General features: G+C 49.5%; 1 protein-coding gene across 1 annotated transcript; it reads right to left on the bottom strand.

Annotated features, from left to right (window-relative positions):
* Positions 1-7,014: 7,014 nt before the first annotated feature.
* On the bottom strand, positions 7,015-9,901 carry LOC136544828 (uncharacterized). Its single transcript, XM_066536895.1, has 2 exons — positions 9,771-9,901; positions 7,015-8,661 (listed from the first exon to the last, which is right to left on the bottom strand). Exon 2 carries the CDS (start codon positions 8,644-8,646, stop codon positions 7,381-7,383), a length of 1,266 nt encoding a protein of 421 aa, XP_066392992.1. The 5' UTR covers positions 8,647-8,661; positions 9,771-9,901; the 3' UTR covers positions 7,015-7,380.
* Between the last annotated feature and the right edge of the window lie 1,521 nt (positions 9,902-11,422).

Raw genomic sequence — 11,422 nt, 5'->3', positions numbered from 1 at the left:
TAGAACCAAGAAGAAGGTATCCGCCATCGAAAATAGCAAAACGAGGAAAAGGTCTGACAAAACCCTGTCACTTAGGCACTAGGCCTATTTACTTTAAAAGATCTCAAAAGGCTCGAATAATTCAAGCAAGACATAGTCCATTAAAGCCAAGATACGTTCCAACAAACAACGTACCAAAAATTTAACAACCAAAAGCCACCACCCCGCTATAAAATGGGTTCCCCACATGCCCTTAAAACCTCAGTCAGCATAAGGCGCAAGGGGGGAAGAAGGCAGAGCACAAGCACAAGCCACAGCAATGGCCATGGAGGCAGGGGTCTCCTTAGATATCTAAGTCCGCTATAGATATTGTACGAAAACTCGTAAAATCGGAGGCACCAGTAGACGGTCGGAGACAGTGGGAAAAGAGACAGGAACTACGGCACGGTGATGAACAGCGCAGGCCTACAGAAGAAGGGGGATATCACACGAAATCTCGTAACACCCCCCTAACGTCGGAGACCTAACCCACCATCTCCACAAATGAAACATGTCCCACGGGTGTGCAGCGTCGGAGGCCCATACCACCAGACAGCTAAAACACCCAGCTAAAGAAATACCAAAAGTCTCCATCGTCTGCACAAGCCGCGCCAAACCTCCTATCGGATCACACACCAATTCAGCAAGCCTCGCCAGGCGGACTTCAAGTACGCCTCCGCCGGCCAAAAAACTGCCAACACTTCTACCCCCGCCATCAAGCAAGCACAGAGAAGGAGAGAACATGGGGCGGAGGTCCTGGCCACCACCTCTGTATCGCGCACGTTCACCCAAGCAAAGGCCCACGGTGTGCAAGCTCGGGACTAGACGAGATATGTAAACTAGCACAACAGACATAAGCCCCCGCACAAACAATCAAGAAAGTGAACCTGTTTTGTATTCCATAAAACGTCAAGTAGCATTCTTATAGGACACAAACTTACAATAAAATCCAAACTATTGTGGCGGAGGTCTGCGCCAAGCAAGCGCGCGAGTAAACCCAACGCGCTCGTCGTCTATGTCAGACTTAACTGACTCAAACATGTCGCGCGCAACGCTGCAGGGAAAGGCCGAACGCCAATACTCCCAAAGCTCTCCGCTCACATAAATACCGTCCTTGTAGAGAGTCAAAGGCACGACATCTTGCGCAGGATCCTGATTCGAAACCTGCGCAAGGTTAAAATTTTCCACAAAATCATTCAGAACAAAAGAAACTTTATTTACAAGAGCCCAACTGGACTACAATATACAAGTCAAAACAGCTAAGTCCTACAAAGAGTCTAGACCTCCGGCGCCTCAGCCGCAGCGGAAGTCCCTAGAACGGAGCCCGCGTCAACTGTGGGCGGGGACGGCGCCTACGGCCTCTGACCATCACCACCGCCGATCGTAGCGCCCACCGGAGCGCCAACGGTGGCGGAGGCACCGCCCGCGATCGCCGAGCACGGAACAGACGGAGGCCTGCCCGCAAGTCTCTTCTGCGCATCCAGTAGCACAAGATAAAATATCAGTGGCACAGGCAATGAAAGCCTTCGCAGCTTCGCAAAAAAGCAAGGAGAGAAAAATAGCGGCTACAAAGACTAGAAATACCTTCACCAGTTTCTGGGCAGCAGGTCTCCCAAATGGAGCCCAAAAATACCCAATGAAATTTCTCAAAGTTTTTCGCAACCAAGAGAAGTCTCACCAAGCTCCTCTAGACCCGGCAGCGCTCCCTCCGGAATACTTTCGGTATGCGTACACACGCCGCGCACCAAAAGCTTGGCGTAATTCGCTACTCCCGCCAGCGCCCCGTAGTCCGTGCAGCCATTGATCAGACCGGGGAGCTTCGCAAGGTGACGCTTTAGCTAGGAGGTGAGGGCGTAGACACTGTCTTCCTCTAGAGGAGCGGAGGTTTCTCCTCCAAACTCGGCGACGATGGCCCGGTAATGGCCAACGGTTGAAGCAAGGACCCCCTTAACCGAGTCCAAACGCCTCATCGTCAAAGACAGCTGCTCCCCCACCGCAGCTGCGGATTCCTTCTCAGAGGCCAGCTCTCGCCAGAGACCCTCGGCCAACTCGTTCGCCCTGCGGGCCTGCTCAGCGGACAAAGCTTCTGCATCCCGGGCCTTGGCGAGATCGGCCCTCAAAGCCTTCTTTTCTTGTTCCTTCTCCGCCAGAGAAAGGCGGAGAGCTGCAAGGGAGTTGGCCAAACCCCCTTTTTCGCCTTCCAGGCGCTCGTTCTCCGCCTTGAGCGTTTCAATCGCAGTATCTCGGTCGAAGACCTCGCGAGTGCAGCGCTCTTCCATAACAACGGCCATGTGATACCCCTGCGATCAGAAAGAAAAAGACCAAGGCGATCAACAATAGAAACAAAAACAAGTCTAAAGGCAAACATACACCAAAAAAGGCAAACCACTGAAGACGCCCCAAGCTCTGGTGTTCAAGATGAACACGGAGAAGTTGGAAGAAATCCATATCCCTCAGACGCTGTTTGAAGTGATCTGTTCAAAGAAGAACAAACAAACACAAAACCATAAGGTGAGAAAAGCAAATCTCACAATACATACACCAACTGCCAGAGACCACCTCCGATGTCTCTAAGAACCCCAAGATAGCACTCTTCCCAACCTGAGATAGAAGTGTTGGAGGAGCCTGTGTAGCAAAAAAAAAACAACAACAACAACTCAGATTAGAGGGCCGATCAGAAATAGGCAATAACAACAGGCCAAAAGACAAGTAAGACAAAAACACTCCATACTCACTCGGACCCGGCGCCATTAGCCCCGGCTACCCTGGACCAAACCTGACACTGGCAGCGGCCGCTCGCTCCTCCGGGGTGAGGATTCCAGCCATGACATCACCTACAAAGCAACAAGAACATTGTATTAGCACTTGGTAGAATACATAAACAAATAAACTGGGCGAAGACAGTAAACACAAAAATGTGCGCCAAACAAACTTACTCATAAAAAGCCCAGGCTGGGCCGCCTGCCGAGCCCCCTAGGCAGAAGTCTCCGCCATATCATGCGGCGAAGGCCCAAAGGGCCGGCTCTCCTCAGCCAGCGGCCTGGCGGGCGGAGGGCTCGAAGAAGACTGAGCCGCCGGGGCCTGCTCAGCAAGCACGGCCTCCGGCTGCCCGACGTCGGCCGCTGGCGTGGGGGAAGGCGCAACAACGGTAGGAGACAAAGGAGCATGCTGCAAGACGACCTCCGCGCCCTCTTCAGAACTTGAATACAGCCCACCAAAAATGTCGGGCATAGGATCGGCGGTGCTAGCCTCCGGTAGTTCGGCGACACTCACAGCACCGTGCAAGGAGCGCGCCGGAGCAGCGCTGGCCTCCGGACACCCAGCACCGCTCACAGCGCCGCTCATAGGGCGCACCGGAGCTCCAAGAGAGTTGCGATCCTCGCCGCTCATGACCCGCACGTCCACTGACGGGACAGAGGAGCTCTGAATGCCTTCACTGCCGGCGGAGGCAATGCCTGCACTAACGGCCGAAGAAGCGGCCGGCGCGATCACCAGAGCACCAGTCTTCTTCTTCTTTTTCACAGGCGCCTGAGCAACAGCGGCGCCCTTCCTCTTCTTGGACTTGGCCTCCGCCATAACATTCTTCGTGGAGGCCTTCTTCTTCTTCTTGTCAATCGAAGCCAAGACATCGGCGGGAACCTCGCGCTCCAGGTAGACGATCCCGAGCTCCTCAAAAACTCGATTGAGCCGCAGCATGGTGCCTGCCACGACTCTTTGAGACGTGTACTCACGCTTGGAAATTTTGCCAACCAACCCGATGGTGGCCTCCTCAACATCGGCAACGAAGCTGTCCTCCATCACCCCCTCCCCCAAAGATCGGCCAAAGCGGGGGAAAGGAATCCCGGCCTCCAGCCCAAAAACGGGAACCTTCACCTTTTCTAGCCGAAAGGCTGGGTTGTCTCTGCCCAGGGGCCAGTAGTTGGAGGCCATAATCTCCTCCACTAGGTCGCGGCCCCCGGAGTAGCGGCACGCTGCCGCAAAAGCCCGGTCGCAAGCCTTCCTCGCCGGAGACACCTCCTCCGGCGGATCCACGCGCGTATGCAGCGCCATCACCTCCATTCTTGAAGTCAATGGATACTCCACGACCTCCGCACCATCCTCGGTAGTGCCGCGGACCCCGTAGGTCTTAACGTAGAACCACTGCTCAAGCCAGCCGCAGTCCCACTTGCCCTTCTGGCAAAAAGAAATCTCCAGGCGGTCTACGCCTTGGTTTCTCTTTAACATAAAGGTGCAACTACCATACTGGTAGGTCACCTCCACCTCCTTGCCCTCCCGCACCTCCTTCTTCTTCTTCGGCTGCTTCTGCAGCTCATAGTACGCGCAGAAAGTGTCCACATCCGGCTCGGCGCCATAAGAAACACACGCCCAGCAAAATTTGCTGAGCGTAAGGAAGGCCGTAGGGGTCAGATGGTGCACCTGGACGTTGAACATCTCCAACACGCGGCAGAGGAAAGGGACGTAAGGAAGGCGGAGGCTGCACATGAAAAAGTCCCGAAACACCACCGCATATCCCTCCTCCGGCTCCGGAACGGTTTGGCCGGGCGGAGGGATCTTTACCCTCGAAGAAGGAAAATACGATTCCTTCAACATCTCCGCGACCGCCTCTTCAGTAATGGAGGAGGGGCCGAAATCCCATGACTTTATCGCCATGTCTCCGGAATCCGCAGCGACCAGGTCACCGACAGACGCAGACACAATCCCCAAATCCTCCTCTACCAGCTTCTCAAATTCCAGCGCAGAGGCGGAGGCAATCATGCACTCCTCAAAACATGCACTCTAGCCGCCTGCCCTAACACCAAGAAGGTGGCGATAGGGTCCGAAGAAGGCGGGCCGGCGAGTATGGGCGAAGGCCGAAAAGAAAGCCACTGCGGCGGCAACTAGGGAGGAAGGCGCAAGCGGAAAGAAGGAACGCGTGAAGGCAGTTCAGGCGAAAGCGAAGAGAGCAGAGAGCGATTTCTCAGAGGCAAGGAAAGCGAATGAGCAGTGCGGGGGGACCCCGCCACCAACCCTGCCCTTATATAGGCCGCGGGCGGGCGGTTCGGCTCCCGCCGTACAACGGTCATCTCCGGAGAATTCGCCTACCGCCCAACGGTCATCTCCGGAGAAGTTGCAAGGTATACAACGGAAAGCAATACGGCGTAAACGGCCACGGCGTAGGACAACGGCTAGTTTTGCAGCCTAACGGCTACTATGACAAGGCCAGCGGCCACGCCAGAGCGGCCCAGGGGGGAACCTGCGGGGATCAGTCGGAGACGTGACTACGCGCAGTCTCCGCCCCCGCGGACGTCCTTGCTTAGGGCGTTTTGAGCTCACGACACGCTCGGGCGGACCATGGTCTCAAAAGGGGAGAACTGTTGTAACACGGCCTCCGAGAGTGACGGGGACCTATGCGGCCAGCAGTTCGCAACGACGTCTCCGACCAACTACCTAAGCAATGGCCCAGCTACCACGCCTCCAGACCTAGAAAGATGACGGTTTCTCAGACTGCTTGCAGGACGCTGCCGGTGACCCTGGCGCAGCCTCCGCCCGGTTAGCTCGTAGGCGTCTCCGGGCGGAGGGGGCGGAGGCCGCCCCGCTGCAAGGCTAATCAAGTGCCAACATTACCTATGTGTGTGTGCAGGTAACTAGAGGAAGGTGCTCGTGGACGACGCGGGCGCGCCGGTTCGGCCTCCGCTCGTAGGGGCAGAGACCCAAGCAGGAGGACAACAATACTGGGCATCGGGGTCTGCGGCCTCGGCGTCCTAGGGGCGGAGACCGATGGCGGAGGTCCAAAGGCCCATCGCCGAATCCTGAGGCCTGATGGGCCGGCTGATCGCGCAGGCCCAGTACCTGAGGGCGGCATGACAAGAATACCCCCGAGAGGAAAGGCGAGTAGTGGAATATTCCGAGAATGTACTGTAGCAGTTGAAGGGTACTATTGTAAACTCTGTAAAAGTGGTAGTTGAGCCCTATAAATAGGGAACACTTGTAACAGTACAGGAGATTGGAAAATGAATTAATGAAACCCTAGTTTTACGTGCCACTTCCCTACACGCCCACTTGTCGTGCCTGTTTTCCGAGCCTCAGCCTGAGGGCAGCGCTTGGCGGGCGGAGGCCTCTACCTCCTCAACACTGTCTGAGACCGCAAGTCTCAACATCAATAATTGACCTGGATGCTATATATGTGGAGAAATTTTACGATGGTTGGAAAAAACATGGGCTATTTATTGGGCGAGCTCGAACGGTGGAAAAAAATAAGAGGTACTCTATTCAAAGTACATGAAGCTACCAAATATATGGGGATAATACCAAATTAGGTGGAACCAGTACTCATATTTATTTTTTCAGATAAATTTAATTATGTAATTTGTGTATTTTCATTAAGGGCAAAACTAAGGTCTCGTATTCCATCTTTGTTTCAATCTAAGCCCATTCTTGCTCTGTTTTCTTCTCCCCATCGTTAGGAACACCCGGACCGCCGCCCCCGCTAGCGTCGTCCGTCTCTGCTGAGATCTGATGGGCGGTGGGGGAGTCAATGTGCAACTGTCGTAGGCCGTGGTCCTCAGCAATAGCAAGGCGTCCTTGATGTAGCTCGGGGGCCAACTGCATGTGGGGGGACCGGGGGACGGAGGCAGGAAGGAGTGGAGTGGAGCGGGATGCTTTCCAGGCCGCCGACCTGCTGCCATCCACCAGTGGCCACTTCGGAGACGCGCCGGCACAGTCTGTACCTCGACATCAACATCGCCGTGATTGCTCACTGATGACTCGAAATGTACAGAAGCTCGTCGAGCAGCACGGCGTCATCGGTGGGGGCAGCGGTGGCTAGGGGCTAGCCGAAGACGGCGGCCCTGGATGCCCTGAGTGGAAGGCATCTGCGGACTGTGGCTACCAAGTTTCAGACGCACGTGAGAGTGAGCCAGCGAGGCACCATGCTGCCTTGTCGGAGAAAGGACAAAAAACTCAATTACAAAATTACCCTCTACGATAAAAATTACATTTTATAAATACACTTTGTCAGATAATTAGCTAGAAAATAATACAAATGAAAGTACTTGGAAGTACCAATGGTACTTTTCCAACCATGTCCAAATAGTGCTAGTTAAGACAAAACTCAAGACAACATGAGGGCTAAAACTGAATTCACGCTAATTTCAATCATACATATAGAGATCAGTCGTGTACAGAAATACAGCATAGCAAACTACAAACCGAATATTCACAGCCAGGCATGAACAAGTAGTTTTTATTTGTCTGACAACGTTTTTTGAAGCGCGGACCTTGACAAATTTTAAAACTATATATATAAGACGGCCCCCCGAAACTGAACTAATGAGCTCGTACATACATAAGTCTAAGCACAAATCAGTCGCCACCTTTGAACTTCTACCGCTTTCTCTTAGAAACCCTCCGGCTCGGTCTTGGCATGGCCTCCAGAGTAACGACTGCAACACCATGCGTGGATAACCACCACAGAGCATAATCCGTGGGTTCTGGTTCAAGGACCAAATAATCGAGTGCATCTGATCTTGCTATCTCCTCCAGTTGTTGCACACTACCACCGTTTCTATTTTCCTGTTTGCCTCCATACTCAATATGAATCTCATCGTTGGAGTACCAAGACATATGAGGCAGAAAAATCCCTTCCAGAACCAGAGGTGCGTTACGCAAGTTGTTTTTGGGCGCTGAAATGTAGCAACTAAAATAGATCCCAATAACTGGCTCCGGAATTTTTATTGATGACTTGTTAGCTAGAGTTCCGCAGCTATTTCCATTGCAACATATTGAATCCGGGCGCAAGAATTCTGCATAAAAGGCATATCTTTCTTTGATTAAACTGGGTGGAAGAACATAGGAATGGAAAGTGTCCTGCAAATTAGGCAGCAGCGTGAGTTCTCCTATTGCAGATTCAGCCACAAGCTTGAACTGAGATGTCAACCGCTGGATGCACTTAATACTCATCCCTATGATATCGGTGTCTTCGGAGATTCGTAGCCTCAGATTTATAAAGAAGCGTTCCTCCAGCTTCCTGAGATCGTTATATTCATAACGTAGTATGACCTCTACGCCACGCCCTTCTACAATCACGGGATGTAGGTCTAAACTGAGGGAATGGCTTGGATTCTTTACGATTGGACACCTGAGACTTTTCCCTTCAAGAAGATGCTTAAGAAATGGATAGCGGAAGGTGTCATGCCGGAGTGGGCAGCCGGACTCCACCTCTGCTACAAACTTTTCAGCCCAGTCTGCATACCTCTCAAATGTTTGAGCAACGGAGGAACTCAACCTTTTCTCCTTGCCCAAGCCAACAAGAGAAGAGATGGAGAAGTTTGCAGCCCTGTCGACAATCCGTTGAAGGTAAGAGGAACTCCTTACCACAACATGGCCATCGTTCTCATCCTGCGGCTTGTGCTTGTTGAGCAGTTCTATCCCCTCCATATAGACTCTCTTGAGAACCTTCCTGCTACGTAGCAATGAGATATATGTGGTTGGTATCCTCCCTGTCTTCTCAAGGGCAATATCCAAGCGAGAGAGTGCAATCTCGAGCCTTGCGATTGTGTCTGCTCTGGACGCCTTGTCTTCGACCTTGGTTGAGATGTACGAGAACACTGTGCTCACACCCTCCTCAACGACAGCTGAAGGTAGTGCCATCAAGTTACCGTACAGCTGTTCAAGATACAAAATAATGAGAGCTGTACTTTGACACAAATATATGAAGCTTGAATTCCAAACGATATCTTACTATCTTACTGAGAAGAAACATTATTATAGACCTTTCTTGTTAATGAAATTAATTATCACGAGGCAGGTTAGAAGAACTGATAAATTTGTAAACCTCTTGCAGAAATAAATGCATCCCCCCAATGATTTATTATACTCTAATTGTCACCAACAAAAATAGCTGTTGGATCTATTTTGTTTTCTAAAAAATTATCCACCTCTGTTGTTATGAAAATACACAAAAGTAACCCCCCCCCCCCCCCCCCCCCTAAATCTATCAAAATTTCCCACATTTAACCTATATCACTATGAAGAATAATCTGAAGTAATCCATAATCTTCTTGTCAATTACCCATGTAGTCTTTCCTCGTCACTTGGTGAGCTCTCTCTTATAACCACTCCGCTTGTCGTATTTTGTAAGTGGAGATCACTGTCATCCTTCTGATAGCCTTTCCCTCTTTTGCCAAGGAAAGACAATATAGCAGATGCTTCCTCTTGCTTTCCACGAAGCTGCGTTACTTGCCTTCGTAGTTCACTTTTGTCCTTACTGTAATGGAAGCTTACTATTGTTCTTTCACCAACCTACCACGCCCATTAGCATTTTTCAATGCTAGAAGAAAAAGTAGGAAGGCCTATTTCACGTTAGGGAGAAGTCTATATATTTTTGGCCATTTAACTATTTGCTCGAGTTTGTTTTTGGCCATAAAAATCTAAAATCAGAAATCTTTGAGCACTAATAAGCTGTCAGTACCGAACAAAATTGGTCAACTTGTACCAAAATAACTATTTGTTTTAATAAATGACAGAAGAATATTTTTTTAGATAACGAAATCACAGAAAGATATGAAATTTGTACCAGTTTTTTTTTCTAACAAAAGTTTGAACATTCTATTGGTTCTTGAGGAAACTACCTACGTACAGTACTGTCCTCTCCACCCGTTGATTTAACGAATGGGGCTACTGCTTTATTTTCAGGAGCACAAGATCTTCAGTAATTTATATGGCACACATGCTTGGGATACTGATGGAATTAATGTAAGCCTAATAATCTTTACCTTAATTCTGCTATAGATTGCTCCAGCCACACGCGTGTGGATCACCAGCTGCACCCCGATCACAGCTTTGCCATTGAAGGAAGGGTCCAGGTCTCCAAGATAAGGCGGGCTCAGGAAGAGAGTAGTGAAGGTGTGCACTTGGTTGGGTATTCAGCCGGCGAGTGGGACGACCAAGCTTTTATAGTACTAAAAGTGCAGGAAGGAGGTCCATTGTTTTGGGCCCAGTGTGTGAACAAGTTGAATTGGGTGCGCTTGAAATGAAATGAGCAGGAAAGGTCAGGGAAATGCAGACGATATGGGTCTGCTGTAGTGTATATTTAGGGCGTGTTTAGTTTCCAAAAAAATTTTGCCCCTACAGTAAAAGAGTATGTTTGGACACATGCATGGAGTACTAAATGTAGACGAAAAAAAACTAATTACACAGTTCTCGGCAAAATCGCGAGACGAATCTTTTAAGCCTAATTAGTCTATGAAAAGCCTTACATGCTACAGTAACCCACATGTGCTAATGACCAATTAATTAGTATCATTAGATTCGTCTCGTAGTTTAATTTGTTTTTTTATTAGTATCCAAAAACCCCTCCCGACATCCTTCCGACACATCCGATGTGACACCCAAAAATTTTCACCTCCCCATCTAAACACACCCTGAATTTGAGATGCCAGTAGTTGCGAGCCCTTAGTATAGCAGCCCCAACTTATGTCTGTGCTCTCTGATATGGCCCTGTTTGGTTCTTTAGTTGCATCTAAAATTCCTATCACATCGAATGTTTAGATATTAATAAGGAGCATTAAATATAGATTAATTATAAAACCAATTACATAGATGGCGGCTAATTTGCGAGACAAATCTATTAAGCATAATTATTCTACGATTTGACAATATGATGCTACAGTGAACATGTGCTAATGATGGATTAATTAGGCTTAATAGATTTGTCTCGTGAATTAGCCTCCATCTGTGTCATTAGTTTTATAATTAGCTCACGTTTAGTCCTCCTAATTAGCATCCAAATATTCGATGTGACATGAATTTTAGAAGCGACTAAAGAACCAAACAGCTCATAGGGTTGCAAAAGAGGTGTAGTGATCGATGAAGTCAGCAGTCTGACTCCACGTGCCTCACAAAACTTTTCCTGCACAATCTGCACGTCAAGGAAGCGCTGAGGATGCTTCTCAGCACCTTCCTTGCTTCCAGTATACAATCATCAATCATGGAGTAGGAGGACATGACCTGACACACGGATGATATATAGCAGACGGATCGGAACGCGATTTCTGAATGCCAACGACTCGAAAACTTGTCCGACGGTAGTTGGCCTCTATGCCATCATGATTTTGTATCTATGTATAAAATTTCAGTGTTGGTAACACGAGCAGCAGTAACGAACTGGACGTAAGGACATTCTACCCGAACCAGTATAAACCTCGTATCCTCTTAGCATACCATCCAGGCCAGACGCGCAATATTAGAAATTTACTAGTCAGTGGCAATTCGAAACACCGACACCCATCTATACCATCATGATTTTGTATTTAGGTGAGTTGTATACATGGGTATTAAAATAATGTAAAGTAATCCCATCTATTCTGTTATATAAATAATGTAAAGGAATCCCCTCAATTGTGCATCTAAATATCTCACATATGTT

The sequence above is a fragment of the Miscanthus floridulus genome, chromosome 3, assembly GCF_019320115.1.
Source record: "Miscanthus floridulus cultivar M001 chromosome 3, ASM1932011v1, whole genome shotgun sequence".
In the NCBI taxonomy this organism is placed as follows: Eukaryota; Viridiplantae; Streptophyta; class Magnoliopsida; order Poales; family Poaceae; genus Miscanthus; species Miscanthus floridulus.
This window is presented reverse-complemented; position numbering and strand designations above follow the sequence as displayed.